Source organism: Argiope bruennichi, chromosome 2 (genome assembly GCF_947563725.1).
Source record: "Argiope bruennichi chromosome 2, qqArgBrue1.1, whole genome shotgun sequence".
NCBI lineage: Eukaryota > Metazoa > Arthropoda > Arachnida > Araneae > Araneidae > Argiope > Argiope bruennichi.
This window is the reverse complement of record NC_079152.1, coordinates 28,997,764-29,014,726: the sequence shown is the minus strand read 5'-3', so window position 1 is coordinate 29,014,726 and position 16,963 is coordinate 28,997,764. Positions and strand designations below refer to the sequence as shown.

At 31.0% G+C, this 16,963-nt stretch overlaps 1 protein-coding gene across 1 annotated transcript; it reads right to left on the bottom strand.

The window, feature by feature from the left end:
* Positions 1-4,670: 4,670 nt before the first annotated feature.
* LOC129962149 (cuticlin-6-like) lies at positions 4,671-16,532 on the bottom strand (the record flags this gene model as incomplete). The annotated part of the gene is made up of 8 exons (XM_056075887.1): positions 4,671-5,195; positions 5,997-6,156; positions 8,084-8,246; positions 8,334-8,412; positions 9,217-9,371; positions 10,873-11,015; positions 11,669-11,877; positions 16,463-16,532. Coding segments are annotated over 8 exons (1,191 nt in total), but the record flags the coding sequence as incomplete, so codon positions are not given.
* Between the last annotated feature and the right edge of the window lie 431 nt (positions 16,533-16,963).

Here is a 16,963-nt window from a genome sequence, read left to right as displayed (position 1 = left end):
ATTTCAAGTTTCTTCTCTTTATTATGACTTACTCTCAGTTCAATGACCTGAATCACTGCATCCAGCATCGCTTGCTCCTTCAAATGCTGAACTATCACTATTTTATCACTATCTCGTATCACTATTTTATTCCACTGAAAAGGGAATTTTCTCATAGAAAAATTATTTATCTTCTTCGCCTGTACGATAAATTTACCCTTCTTATTTTAAAGAATAAGACTAGCCTCCTCTGCTGATCTACACATCCGCCGTCAATGCTAATTGTGCTTAATTTCAATTAAATCCTTTATTTATAATTTAAAGATCATTATTCCTTCAACAAAGTGTTTTTAAGTTTCAAATAGTAACGCATTTAAATTGTGTTATTTTGAAAGCCTTACACTTGCTCGATATAATGAGTACATGACTTTTCTAATGAATCCAAGCCCTATGATGTAATAGAGTCAACTAAACTTTAACAAGCTCTTTAACATAATAGGATAAAAACTTTATCCTAGCGATCTCTCTTCTAATTGCCCACCGTAATTTCTCAGGTACAGTAACTGTCTTTTCTTATTCTTCATGCAAACTGCGCAGATAATAAACAGAATTTTCTTTCTTAGCTTTTAATAATAGGATGAAAATAGCGTTTATTTCATATTTGATGCAACAATGAAATGGTTTGAATTGCTTTGCAACTATGACAAAATCATTGGAACTTGAATTTTTTTTAATTATTAAAAATTATACGATAGATAAATTGGTATCAACAGAAAGAAAATAATTTTATGAATTGCAAAATGATGTAGAAATTATTTTGTGCTATAATGTTTTGGGAAATTATCTGGGAAGAACATCGAAATCTCAATTAATTTTTAATTAATCAATGTTTTTAAAATTCGTTTTGGAACTCACTTTTCTGCTTTCCTTGATACATAATTCGAAGCAAGATCTATTTATTTTGCCGGTAATATTTCTGGAAGTAATAGATGGAAATTGCCAGAATGTTGCCTGGCAATATTCTGGAAGTAATAGATTTTTGCAAAAATTTTAATTAAATAATTTTTTTTAAAAAATTACTTTAAAGATGCATATTTTAATATTCCTAAATAGATTGGGGATTTGAGGACTCCAGGTCCATTGGTCTACTTTTTAGAGTAGCACCCCCCACACAAATTGTTATTATTGCAGATTTATTTAAATTATTCCTTAAATTACTTTTTGTTTTGTATAAATTAGTTAATAAATATGTACTCCAGTGTGTTTGAGAAGACTTTGTGCCCATAAGAAGATTAGTGATAGTATTAAATGGATTCTAAAACTCCTTTCTAGTTTATATATATATATATATATATATATATGTTGTTTCTAAAACAAAAGCAAAACAAATAGTCTTTGAAAAAATTTTCGAACCGAAATTTTTGTCTTTTCTGCATTACAAGATATAAAAACCTAAATGCTCTAAAAATGCAATTTTTCTCTTTCTCTTGTGCTAAGTATTCAAAGTGAAAGAAAGTTCGTAATCGTGAAAAAACTGAACTTTTTGAATCTCCTTGTTCCTGATTCCAAAAGACACTTTTTTTGGGGCTATGTTTGCTTGTATTTCTGCGAAAATGATTACTCAAAACCCCTATTGAGCTAGAATTAAATTTGGTTCGTAATCTTAACACTAAATTTGTAAATTCTTTCAAATTTCAACGAAATCTATCGAGGAGAATTCTCTATTATCTGTCAGTATGCATTTGAACACAAAAGCTAAATAAGCAGAAGAGGTCTCCCAAAACTTTCTAGCATACTTTCTAATAAAGCTGAATTTGTGCAATATGCAATTTTCCCCATCCAATTGAAACCAAAATTTGACACCAAACTACAATTGCACTCACAAAATTTTGTACCAAATTTGATGCATTAAAATTATTGAGCTTTAGAATTGTAGCGTTTGTATGTTTCTGAAATTATAAACTTTCAATCTTTGATTGGATTTGTATCAAAATTTGATAGGTGTCTTCATTATATATGTAATATAATCTGCATACCGAATTTTATTGATTTAGCTCTCTTAGTTTTGTAGAATTTCTGTTAATTTATATTCGAACAGCTGGACAACAGATTTGCTCTGAATCGAATTTACTGAAAATTTGACAGAAATTTATAAATTTAAATTTAACAGAAATTTATAAAGACCGTATATCACATATCATCTGTCTAGCGAGTTATCTTCGTCACAGATATACAGATATTTTCCAGAAATGTTCGAAATCAAGAACATCTAAACCGTGATCTGGGCATCCCGGGTTCGAGTCCCGGTTCGGGCATGGTGGTTCTTCTTCTGTGTTCTGTGTGTGAATATGCCCCCCCCCCTTGTAAAAAGGGTTGTGCATGTGAATGTGACGCATGAAATAGCTAAGTCGTACTCAGTAGTTGATTTTGCTTTTCAGTAGTTGACGCTACTGAAAAAGCAAGAGACGCTCACTCGACTTAAATTACTGACATATAACTTGTAAACAGTCTGCGGGCTTGTAAAGTGCCATAAGTCACAACACAACAACAGAGTCTCTAAAAATGAAAGATTCCTCAAAATCTCGAGTTGGAATTTTTTTGGCGATTTTGGCTACTTAAACGAGAAAGTAAAAAAGGATTGCTTTATCTTTACAGAAAGAAATCATTCCAAACATATAGACAAGTATCTTTATTCACATGAATCCAACATCCACCAAGGAACTATTTGCATCACAATTTTATTACAGCCAATGAAACATAACTACATAGCATAAAAATAATACATGCAAACAGTAAAATATTGCACAATATATACACTTTTAAATACACTTTATATTTCGTAATCAAATTATTCGTATATGATTGCTAATAATTTTTGTGTCTCTGTTCTACTCGTAGTAATCATATCTTTGCATTCATTTAAAAATAGAAATATTTAAAATATTTATATTCTATTCTATTTAATGATATTAACATTTATTTTATTATAATTAATGATATTGTTTTTTATTGTGTAAAAATTAGATATTCTATCAATATTTAGTTAATAAGAAATTTATTTCGATATATTTGATAATTTTTTTTTCTGGTTAATTTAGTGGATAGTAAAGTTTGTCACATATAGAGAAAAATAAAAGTTTGAAAGCAAACATTTTTGACTAAATTAAAAATTTTTTTTATGACAGTTAATAATAATTATGCTAATTTTCTTAAAAGGGGGAATGTTACAATTACCCTATAGAAATTCCTTGATTTTTTAAAAATATAAATATTCTTCAAATGTAATAACTTACGTTGAATGCAGTTAAATCAGTCCAAACAATCTAAATAAGCAGGTGGAATAAATCAAAATGTACTTCCTCTTTTTTTCCGTACTTTCCCCAAAATGGCTATCAAAGTTTCTATAAATATGGACATGAAACTCGCATGACAGTCAAATTGACGAAATAGGGGCTGTTAAGATAAATATGAAACTCTTTCTTATGTAGAATTATGATTGATTTCATTTATATGTTTAATTGAATTCTATGTTTAATTGAATATGTTTAATTGAATATATATGTTTAATTGAATATGTTTAATTGAATATATTGAATTCTAAATCCTCTGGACAAAAATACTTTTATGACTTTTTATTCAAAAGCCATAAAAGTTGCTACGAATGGAAACGTTTTATGATTTATCAGATTTCATTTTTTTAATTCTCGCTATGTCGGAAAAAAAAATTTGAATGGTAATTCTTTAAAGTATTTTCTAAATTTCGAAAAGAAAGTAAAGAATTTATCTGCACAAAAAAATTACAATTTGATTTTTTTTATTATTTTAAAATGAATTACTGTGTAGATTTTCTTATGTTATTCCTACACCTATTTAACTTATGATCGAAGTAATTTATGAATTCCATAAATATATGAGTAAAGCAATGAAAATAATATAGAAGTGTACTTTCAATAACTTTCAAATTCATCAGAATTCTAATATAAAAAGTAAAAACTGACTGAAAATAAATAAATAAATGATCTTAGAGCTATATTAATATCTAATGAACTGATTTTATTTTGAATCAACATTTAAAATTTTTTCTATTTATTTTTGACTATTGCAGTTTATTTACTTATCCAATTTACTGAATAAAGTTCCATAACATATAAATTTATTTATGAATTATCCTTTTAGAAAAGCAGGATCAATGGATTTTCTTATCTCTATCTTTTTTTTATTGATATAATTTTTATTTGACTCTTAATTAATTTTTAATGCACAATATTTTGTACTGCAGGCAAATTATTATTAATTTTTGATAAGGAATATAAGTATATAAGAATCTTTTCGGGTTTGGAAATTATACGCATAAGCGGCCAATAATTAATATAATTTTTTAATCGAAGAAACTAATAATTAAAATATAATCATAATAAAACAAGACATTAATATGTAACTAAAGTAAAATTAAAGAATTCATCTAATGTATACAACAGGTTGAATGAAACATTTGAAATAATTTTTTGGCATTTCAAATTAGCTGATGTAGCTTCTAAAATAATTTTTTGTTTTGTTTTGTACTGTTTCTGCATTTCCGCATCTAAATTTTAATTTAAAACTTCGTAAATTAGAATATATATTATATATATATACAAAAATATTAAGTAATCAAAAAACTTTGTTTAATCCTTCTTACAAATTACCGTTTGTACAATAAATATATAAGACACGAGAGTTGCTCATGTCATTTCTCCTAATGGTAATATAAAATTTCCATTTCAATGATAAAATACATTTCCACCAGCTTTTAATGTGAAATCTATGAGATACATAAATAAGTATGATATTGTTAAATATATAGTACGAACTGTTTGAAATTGCTCCCAAAGCAGCAGGAAAAATGCTTTGGTACAGAATTTCAACCTTTAAACACGAGAAATCTCGATCAATGAATGCATATTTTCTCTCTCTGTTTTCTTTTCAATTTGTTTTCGCTAATATCTTCAATTGAACGTAGCCTTCCTAGAGCCTCTTTCGAGAGGGTTGTCCATGCATGAAGGCATTGGTCATATAAGGATTGATGTCCGAGACACTGCCCACTTCTTTCATTCTCCTCATCCTGAGGCACAGCAGAATGCAAAGGACAGTCGAAAGCAAGAGACAGGCCAGAAAAGCAGTCGTGACCGCGGTCAGGGCCAGGACAGGTAAACATAAAGTGCTACTAGGAAGTTCATCTGCAAAAATGATCAATGGGCTAAAAATAGTAGTCATACAAAACTACAGAATCAAGTGGATTGTGACTGTATTTCAAAAATTCCAAAAATGCAAAAGGAGTAAAAATATGACAAAATTACCCCCCCCCAAAAACAACAACAACAACAACAGAATGTTAAAGTTATTTTTGTATTTCAGAATGTTAAAGTTATTTCTATATTACAGAATGTTTACATGCATACTCACACACGTTCAATCACTTACTTCTTGCATTAAATTGTTTTTTAAATTGTAAAATTTTTAATTAATTATGCAGTTTTATTATGTGTTTCTTTTGTCGATATTTAAAAATAATTGTTAGATTTATTTTTTATATCAAAAAGCAGTGAGGGATAGAAAAGTTTTGGAAATGTCTATCTTCGCTAATAATTAAAAGTTCAAAATGTTTTGTAAGATATTGTGTTCATATCCAAATATTTTAAGTTATAGATTAAAACATGAATTATATAGTTATCAACAAATCTTGAAGATGAGAAACTGTTTAGAGAATAAAAAAGTTTCAAAGATATATAAAAAAAAATTTGATGGGTTCTCAGATAATAGATTAATTTTATAAATGTATTTGAAATGAGAATTTATATTAAAAAAACAATGTATTCGATTAAAACAGGAATAAAAGTGATTATGTTGATTGAAAACCAAATCTGAATTAAAAAAATGTTATAAGATTGACATTTTCTTCTTAATTTTTTATATAAGAAAGTCAGATTTATTCGGAGAATACACTTAGAAGAAATCTGATTCTCAATAAACTATGTTACCTGCTTTCACTTTTCCTGAACCTAAAGCTTCTGAAGATTCTTGCAAGACTTGAAGTGCTTGAAACAAACTCACATTCTCTGAAGTCAGGGACGAATTGTCTGCTTCCAGTTGCATGTCTGCTGATCGTTTCGTCAGACTTTTCCAATGGCATCGCTGAGCCTAAAGAGACACACAAAATGGGCATCATTTATAATCGAAATAATATTCAGTCTCTTGCAAATAGATAATGCACAGATAATACCCGTATACTAGAGTGCATAGAGTTCTCAACGTCAATCTTTGTTTCTTTCCAGTTGATCTCAGCTCACTATAGGATTCCTGGGAACAAGGCTGCCGACTTTTTAGCCAAAAGGGGTGCAAGAATCATTGGCGGATTGAATTGCGCGGGGGTAGAACCTGGGACCTTGTGGTTCGCAGCCCAGTAACGTGACCACAATACAAAAACAATTGTTCGGGTAGCGTACTTGTTAACTGGCTTATATGCTATTCACTACAGACTCTCCCTCTAGTGAGTCGGAGGTGAGACGAACGATATGGCTATTGAGCGGTGGTGATGTATTAGCTGTTGATTCTAATGCGCCTGTGCCCATTTGAGTTGCGGCGAGCGTGTGTGGGTGAGTGGTTGCTGATGCTGTTGCTGCGTCAAGTGAGTCTGACCACTTTGGTTGCGGGTAGATGACACCACAACAGCTGTACGAAGGTTGAAGGTTCATCGTTCGAGGTCACCAATGTAGCGGATTGGGATGAGTGAGGATAGAACCTGGGACTTTGTGGTTCGCAGTCCAGTAACATGTCCATGATACAAAAGCAATTGCTCGGGTTGTGTAGTTGTTAACTGGCTTATATGCTATTAACTACAAGTCCTCCAGAGACCTTTGAAAAGCTCCTCATTTCATTCAGTTAGACTCCTGATAAAAAGAAGACAGGATAAAGCAGAGAGCTGTGTCACTCTGCCGGTAAGTCATGGGCCTCACTGCTTTCAGTTATACATAGTTGATCCCAGATTTTCCTAGAAATGCAGCTGTGGTATTTTTCCGCCTTACTACAGACTATGACTCTTTACCCGCATACTTGTACTGGCTCGGGTTTTGTGAATCTCCTTTATGTCCTCTCGACAGACAATATCAAATTTTTGCTGCTATTCATCTTGACTCGTGCTCTACACAAAATTGCAAAGTTCAGAAATATTGGAAGGCTAGAGATCTAATGGCGTCATAGCCAATCTTCTGGGCATTTGTAATAAATAAATAAATAAATATTCGTAATAATACTTTCAATATCAGGTTTTTTTATTTGAAAGTTGAATTCATGTTTTAAAATTATAAAAAAATAATAAAATTTGTATTTTATATTTACATTTGTTTTATTCTTCGTTTAAAGTTCAATTTTTATCGGCTTCTTCAATGTTGAAGTTAGCTAAAATTTATTAGACAATTTCAATATTAACAACTTTTTATAAGCTATATAATATTTTGAATAATTTCTTTGGAAATTAAATAGATTTTTGAATAATGCATGCTATTTCTATGTCTATTAATTTTGTGGTACAACCTTGATTTCATGATCGTAGAAACGGTTATTTATTTCAGACTTTAGGAAATGCGAGCAATTTGGATAGGGAAAAATCTCATTAGTCATCTTTCGCATATGGAGTTTTAATTGCTTATTGTATTTAATAATTATTCAAGAATATAAAATTCATTAATCAAATATGCTAATTTATTAATTCAATTTAAATTTATTATTCAAATTTATCAGTTGAAATTAAATTAATTATTGATTTTAATCTTTGAAGATTAAATAAGATTATAATTATTACTTGATTATTAAAAAAAATGGTCTTAATTTTAAAACTTTCTGTGGCATTCATAATCCTCTCTGAAAGATTTTTACAGCGCATGATTACTCCGAAACACACGTGACTCTTGTAACCAAATTGCACATTTCATAATAAATCATGAGCATTTCGTATCATCTCATGACACTTTTGCAATGAATCACAACTCGTTTTACCTTATGATAAATGGGTGTCACTTTGTTATGTTTAATTCTGAAAGATACTTTAAAGTTGTTCGAAACTACTTACAGGACATGTACCATGGCACATATGAACATCGCATTCTAAGTACAGGGCTGGGCTGCTGGTAAATCGGAATGCTTTGAAGTAAGCATACAAAGCGATATGATTATTACCACCTGCGCTTCGAACGCCTCGGAATGGACTCATGAGTTGCTCTTTAAGTATGCACCTGGAAAATTCGAGAAAAAAAGGCTTTAAGAAGAGAACAAAATATAAAGAGATAATTGATCATTGTACAGAAGAATCAACTTTGTACCCATTGGCGTCAATAAGCTGCAGCTTCTTCTTAGCTCCATTATGGGCATAGCAACTGCTGACTGCGACGTCGAATTCAGCTATAATGTACAAAAGTATAATGATTAAAATTTTGTTATAAAGTATGAAAATTTATGCAATGTAAAAAATTGGGTAGATATATTAGAGACTATATCAAGATAGTAAATATTTTATCAAAAATTAACAGGGCGACACACAGTGGTTGGGTGTACGAAAAGAATAGTAGAACGGGGAGGGGCTTATTCTCTTTCCTGGTAAAAATAGGAAAGTCGAATAGCTGAGAACAAATCTTGAGAGCAATTGGGTAATGTTTCTAGTCATTGATTGCTTGAAAAATAATTTAATTTTTAGAGCTATATGGATAGAGTTCCTTCAATTTAACTATCGCTATTTCTATTTCTTTCAGAAATTCGTACGCACCCTTTCGCATACAGACGGACATACACATACAGGCATTAGAAAAAGGTTAAAAGAATGGATTTGGAAGTTTTGATGCTAGCTGACAGAATACATAGGTTTATATATTACTCTTGCATATTTGACAAGATAAACTTTGCATTACTGGAAATAATAGGATAAACGTCATGACAAGCGTTTGATAAATAAAACATTATTAAAAGTGGCATTAAGATACGATAAATCATACATTTCATTATTAATTCATTATTACAACATTTGTACATTTCATTCATAATTTTCATAAAATAATCTAATTAAATACCCAATTTCATACCAATTTTCAATCAATTTAAATACCAATTTCATTTCAAGTTGTAAATGACATTCATACATGAAAGTATACATTCATCAATTTTTTTTCCTGAAAGGTTACACAGTATGCAATTAAATTCAAATGAACTTACTACTGTCACTTTCCATATGAATCATGAGAGTTAGAGGATCTCCCACAGTTACGGGTCCAGTAAGGCGCCCACCTGATGGACTGAAACCCGTGCGGACTTCCATGTAACACTGAGGTGGCGAAAGTGTTACTAAGTAAGGGCTGGCTGTATTTTTCCTGAAATGGATTTGATATGTCAGCCTTTTTACTTTATTTTTTTTTAATTTGACACAAATATTAATTCTGGTTTGAATTTATCCTTTATGATTTTCATTCAGTAAGACCTAAGATTAGTGTTTGGCTTCCCACAAAATAAGGCGATATCGTGCCAGCCGTAATAAACGTGCCAAATATCCGCCATCTTGAATGAGCTAAGGAAAGTGTGACAGAAGCTTTTGGGAATGCAATAAAAACTGTTAGAATAAAGACGTTTAGAGAGAAATTGCATAAAAAATTAATTTCGTAGACCAAACACTGTTCTTAAATCAGGTTTTTAATTCTTTAGTTATTTGGAGTTTATCTTGTCCTACAAGATCAACTCTATTTCTATTGATGGTAGTGGTCTAAAAATTGTCTGTGTAACTAAACAAAATTGTCTTCTTTTATGAATTATAAACACTTTCATGAATAATGTGCAGTATTTCTTTCATGGATATGTATGCACTTTTTTTTGTAAAAAATATTTTAAAATTACTGAATTTTCGGCTTTAACATTATATTGTCCTCGAAGGGCAAAAGATGGCATATAAAAAAATCCATTTGACAGAAATTCACAATTTTATTCGCTTTGTGCTGTAGCGGATTGTTATGAACGAGGATAGAACCTGGAACCTTGTGGTTCGCAGCCGAGTAACAAGACCACAAGACAAAAGAAACTGCCAGTGTTTCGTAGCTGTTATCTGGCTTATATAAGCTTTTCAACAAAGTACTCTCCCTCCAGTGAGTTGGAGGTGAGACGATCGATATGGCTGTTGAGTGGTGATGTATTAGCTGTTGAGTGTAATGAACCTGTACCCTTTTCAGTAGCGCCAAGCGTTGAGGCGAGCGTGTGTGGGTGAGTGGTTGCTTTTGCGCCAAGTGAGTCTGACGGCTTCGTGTTGCTGCGGCCTTTTTGTGTTGCTGCGTCAAGTGAGTTTGACGACTTTGTGTTGCTGCGTCAAGTGAATCTGACGTCTTTGGGTGGCTGTGTGTAGATGGCATCACAACAACTGTAGAAAGGTTGAAATCTTATCGTCCGGGTCACCAATGCAGCGGATTGTTATAAGCGAGGATAGAATCTGGGACCTTGGGGTTCGCAGCCGAGTAACGAGACCACAAGACAGTGCAAAAGGTTATGCAGTCCTCAAAGTGCAAAAGACTGCATATAAAAACTTCCATTTGATAGAAATCCACATTTTTGTACTCTTTCATACCTCCAATGGATGCCAAGATATCAATGTCAAAAAGCGAGATGGCTTCAAAATAAACAATAGAACGAAATGACATTAAATTGCAAAAGCAACTATAATTAATATGCATTGGTGACTTGACTTCTGATGGAGATTTGAAAGGGTATCGATTAATGGACATCGATGGTAACTGCTTGCTTATTAAAAAAATTATTAATAAAATAATTAAATTATAATTATTTAAAATAATAAATTAGTTATAATTAAAAAAAGTTATTAAAAAAACTTACTCCACTCCCACAACTGGAAAAGTTACAGTTCTTCGAAATTCGTAACCATACTCGCAGGTGACTTGAAAATGCTCATCCCAATCTTCTTCGATTTCTGGGTTGTATTGCACAGTAATAGTGTTCCACATGAAGTGATTGCGATCCTGTTCCAAAAAAAGAATTAAATCAACAGTTTGCTAAGAATTTGTAATACAAGCTCAATAACGATATTCTTGCATTTTGTACTTGAGCACTATTTTATCTATAAAATCTCTTTTTAAGAGCGGCCAAGTAAGTATAATAGCACATAAAAAAAACTTTTTAACAAAAATGCTGTTGCTTATTTTTAAAATTTTCTCACTTTATACATAGCTATTAATAACCACCCACAACATTCGCTATTGATTGAGCGTGAAGCGTGCTATATCGACGCACTATTTCCCACAACAATAATAAGGAATATTGTAGGAACTTATAAAGCCATGGAGAGTATACTCCTCTCGGTTTTTTCGTATGCTAAAAAATCTAGCACTTTTCTGTTCTCCTATCTTCATATGCGTTCTTAGAACATATAGAGGGAGTTGGATTGTACCAAGAGGGAGGTGTCCAACCTTCCAAAGTCTCATCAACACATTCACAAAAACATCTATGGATTTTTTTAAATTGGCTTAGTCAGACAGTGCATGTCCCCCCCCCCCGCCAAAAAAAGCAAAATAGTTAAGATGTTAAATAATTCCTAACATATTAAGCTTGACACATCTTTTATAATATTAATTTTTCAAACAAATATGATAAAAATACTTCTACTTGCCGGAACTTCATTAGAAGAAGGTTCGAATTCTGGTCTTCCTAGAGTGCCACACCTGTTGAGCCGTATTGAAAACTCGTAACGCTCCAATCCTGACCCGTTGATGTAAACGCAATCACTGTCGTGAGCGTAACCTGTGCTATAGACCAATCCATCAAAAGAACCGTTGAACTGGACAGTGATTTTCATGTAATTGCTGAAGCAATCAGCTGTGACGTCTGAAAATCAAATTTAAAAAAATATCATTCGTTGAGCAATGAAACTGGGCGTAGAGTTATTGGAAGTGAGAAATGTGAACTCTGTGTAATTTATTTTTATTTTAAAAACATGTTTTAGAAAAAAATATTTATAACTATCCGTCTCTGATTACCACCAAAGTGACCGGGAAAATCCCTTGAATTAATCCTCCATTAAATCTAATTTGAATAATCGCGAAAAGTTGTTTCTCAAAAAAATATTTTTAAGTATCAGATTGCGAAAGGTATCAAAGCTGTGGTAATTTTATAACTTTACGCCTGTTCAGTTTATAGTGCAAATGACTTTTATTAATAAAATATTATGACATGATACTGCCGTTAAACGTGTATATGTCAGATAATTTGTGTTTTAGTTAGATGTTTTCTTTCGAAATACTGTAACCATCATTTGGTTACGCCGACCCGCCACTAATTTATTAACTAACGCCACTTTAAAACGGGGCGCCCACTAACGCCCCGTTTTAAAGTACCACTAGGGCTATTTTGCACAGACTTCTAAACACAGACTTCGTAATCTTGAACTGCTGTCAGATGACAAGGACAGCACTTGAACTGGCACTCTCTCTCCAAACCTCCTTAACATACCAGCGTGAGCAAATTAACCCCGACTGATTTAATGGGCACCAGACTCGCTTACACGAGGGTTATTCTGTTTAATCGGGTCTGAAGCCCTGCTGTTCGGAAGCCGAAATCTTACCATAGGCCATCCTGGCTCTATTATGATTGCTTAAATGACTCTGAGTATAATTCTAAAATTTAAAAAAATCTATTTAAAATATTCATAATCTGCATTCTGTAAAATTAAACTTTAAAATTTTTTGTTTAACTTTATGGAGATCTTGCTATTGTTCTAAAACACATAAAAATATTTAAGACATTTCAGTGGAGATGTAATTGCATTCAGCTTTCCAAGCACAAACTTTTGCAGTGTCATCGACTTTAAAATGAAAATGAATCGAAAACATACAAATAACCATTGCTAATGTGAAATAATTCAGGCTCAATAATGCAGTTTACTTAGATTCGTAAGGATTTATGTGTTAAATTAAGAAGTATCGAATGTAAAAATCAAACTAGCAAGAAAGGGATATTACCTTCAATAAAAGATAATTTATTTTCTCATGTAGAACTTTTATCGCACTAAAGGCAGAATTTTAATTAAATTAACTATTCTGTTCGAGAATTGATATTAGAATCCCTAAAAGTTTTGACTACTAATAAGAAATGTAAAATATTTCTTGGTTACTTTGTAACTGAAAGCCTTTCAAAGAAGAAGGGGAAAAAAACCCGTATATATTTCATTATTTTTCTGTTTACAGACTATTATACAATTTTTATAAACTGCTGATAAGTTGAAAATACAAATCTCTAAATTATGTATGATTCGTCTGACTTGCCTAATTGTTCACCCCCAAAAAGTGAAATTGAAATCCTTTGTAAGAGCTTCTTTTATTTAAGATAAATACTTACTTGGAAAATAATATTTTTTTGCATTGATTTTAATATTTGGATAGATTACGTTTTAATGGTGTTTACATTTTTAAATGTTATCCTGTCAAATTCAATTTTGATACAGTCTTCTAACGAAATATCTTCTAAATGAAATAAAATGTATATTGTATAAAAATTGTGTAGTTTTGTTTAAATTTGGTGTAATAATTACTGAATATATTTTGTATTGCTACGGAATAAGCAATATATTGATCTAAAAAGATTTTGTAGTTGTTTGTTATGCTCATAATGTGAAAAAAATCCTTCATTTTATTTTTCAGACGATCTTTAGTATTTAAATAAAGGATTGCTCAGAAACTAAGTAATATATCTCTTAAGTTATGCTTTAAATTTTGAACAAATCACTCAACAAAATTATAAACTGGAAGAGTTTTTGTTTTATATATCTTTTTAGTCAGGAAAATATTTCTTGTAGTTTTCATGAGACATCTGACATTTTATTGATTTATCTCTATAGGTTTTTTTTTTTCATTATATTGTATGCGAAAACTCAAAAATATAGGAATTTTATTATGATTTAAAATCCAAACAATATTTCATATCTTACAAATGATATTTCTTTCTTTCAAGCAAGTGCTTAAGCTAGATCTTAAAAAATAAACCACTAGACATTCTGATAAGGAATAATTCAGGAACCTAAACTTGCTCTCTAGATTCTGCTGCAAAGGCCATGAACTCATTTTGATAAAACAAATTATCTTTTAGGAAGGTTTTTTTTTTCATTTCCTTTTTGTAGCTTATGTTTTGATAACCATATGTATAAACCTTGAAATATACTTCTAAAACAATTTAACCGCATTTTTTGTTACATATTAGGCAATGACTTATATGTTATCTGAACTGAGTGCTGAATTCGAAACTGATGATTTGATGAATTAAGATTGCATGTCTAAAGTTCCGGCTTCCTTAACCGCATAATCTTTTTTTCTTTAAATACTGCAATATATGTATTTATTTTCAGTTTTTATATCATAAAGAAAAATAAACGCACACACACAGATTAAAAAAAGTAGTAAGGCTATTAGACTCTGTTTCGATATTTTGTGGCCCTAAGCAGTGTACATAACAAATGCATTCATTTAATAAATTTTTCCACTTATTTCCACATTTCAATACAATTTATCAATAGGTCAAAGACTAGCCGCCTTTGGCGACCAGCCTATTAGCCACTCTTAATGCTCGTTAAAGTTTTCAATTAAATATTCTATGTGACTTGTCTTTTAATAGCTTCTTCATCAAAATATTTTAAAACTTCAAATTTTAATAGTCATATAATTCAATCATACCATTATAAAGGCCTTCAGCCGTAATGTACTGTCTCTCTAATTTTCTATCGGTTCTCGTAAAACTTCCTTATTAAATTAAAGTGGAAATGGTTAAACTGCGATTAATATAAAAACATTTTTTACTGAAACTATTATTTTTTTTTAAATATGAGTATTGAAAACAGAGTCGTTCAGCATTTAAGTCTTATGTGTATTACAGAATAATTTTCATAATTTATGTAGTATCTCAAGAATTATTCAACAAAAATTTCTCATATTCATTATAAAATTCAGTTTTTAGTTATGTTTTCAAAAGGATTTTAATGACGTAAATGACACTATTTTATATTGTTTCTGACTAAAAATTACTTCCAAAAATTATGAAATTTAAATTTTATACAACCCTTTGGACCTAAGGAATTATATACTGCGAATTATTCTTAACACTTCAACTTTTAAATAAGTAAATGAAAGGTTTCCTCTTCTGCTAAAAAATCTGATTGGTTTATGAAGTTTTCAATATAATAGTTTAGAAAATTCAACATTTTCGTAATCTTAGACCAATTAGTCTTGAGAAACCCTGGGCGCTGATTGGGGTATAATGACGGTCAATGAAGTGGTCTACAATCGCCAGTTTTTATTGAATAGTGATATTCAGATTAATTTTCTTACTTTAGTTTATTTATTATGACTCATAATTTCTTGGCATCTTTGTTTATTCGCCTTACACGTTCGATACTTATAGATACACTATAACTAAATAACATAATGAAACCAATTGGAACACTATCAATTACACTTGAAGAAATTTTAACATTGTTAATTTTTGTTTTTTTAATTCACAGGATTTGCTATTTTTATAAAAGTTATTTATTTGGCAAAATTAACGAAAATCGTGACAATTGATTTATCTATCCTGCTCTTCCCTCTTCCACTCAGCGTCTCAGTTGCTTTAGTCAATAATCTAGCTATAAATCCACTCATTTTTGGATCTGTTATTGGTACTCCTACCATGTTATACAACTCAGTGATGAGTGGTTTTTACTATATGATATATGTAATAATCGAGATTAGTTCCCCTTCCTTACCTCAGATGGCAGCGCATTCCCGTTATCTTGAAATTTATGCAGAAGAGATTTCTTGTTTTGCTTGGCAGTCGAGAAAAAGTAGACGTTCACGTAAGTGTGAGCGATGAGTAGCTCGCGAGAAAAAACAGAGCAAATTTATTTTAACAATCACGCGGAAACCCAGCTAGTTTCTTGTGAAATTAGTAGTTTATGAAGAAAATAATTTTTATTATCTTTAAGAAACATTCGTAACTGTGATAAGGAATTTCTTATCGGAAATTATATAGAAATAAAGTGTGACTCGATGTGAATAAATGGATGAATAGTAAAGAAAACTGTTTCCTGATTTTTCTTCCTTAGAATATTCTATTCTTTATTACAAACAAGAGAAAAGGGTATGTGCCACGAACAGTGCAGAAATATTTTATTAGGGAAATGTCCCCTATATTCGACAGTAATAATATGGCCTATTTCAGAAAAGATCTATGCGAAGTAATTAAGCATTTAAAATTAGACCTGGGTGCATTGCTAGTCATTGTGATTTTCTAGAATTTCTATGATATTTCTTTAAACTCGTCCTGCAGAGTGTTCTTTCAAATTTAACGACAGTAAGTAAATAAGTTGAGGACCATTTTAAATTGTTTACTAAATAAATTGTGATAAGAGTGTTTGGTGATTTCTATTGATTTTTTTTTTACTTACACTCTACTCTGGGTACATCTCTTTCGTGTTGGAATCCTAGTACAACGGGAGCTGATTGCTCGACTACATTCGCTGGAGGAATGTACCCTGCTCCTGGTACAGGTGGGTACAGTTGCTTCGGTTGCTCAATGAGCTCATTTTCGTTGGGATCGACGTGCCCTGCGATAGGGATATGGTTGTCGTTCGGTTGCAATTCTCGTTCTCTCTGCTGCTCGCTACTGCCGATTCTTTCTGCATCTAAATGAGAAACATGTACAAAATATTAAATTACGATAACGCGGCTTAGTTTAGAAAGAGTTTAGAACATTTAATACAAAATGAAACTGAAATCTCAAATATCCTCCCAGACCAGAGATTCTATTGAAGAGTAAGAAAAAATCATCCCCTTTCTTTATAACTCATTGGAAAATAAGATTTATAAAACTTTTTATCAACCTGTTGTGGTATATACATTTCTATCTTTCTTTCCGATATATTTTTTTGTCATTCATGAGAGGGAGA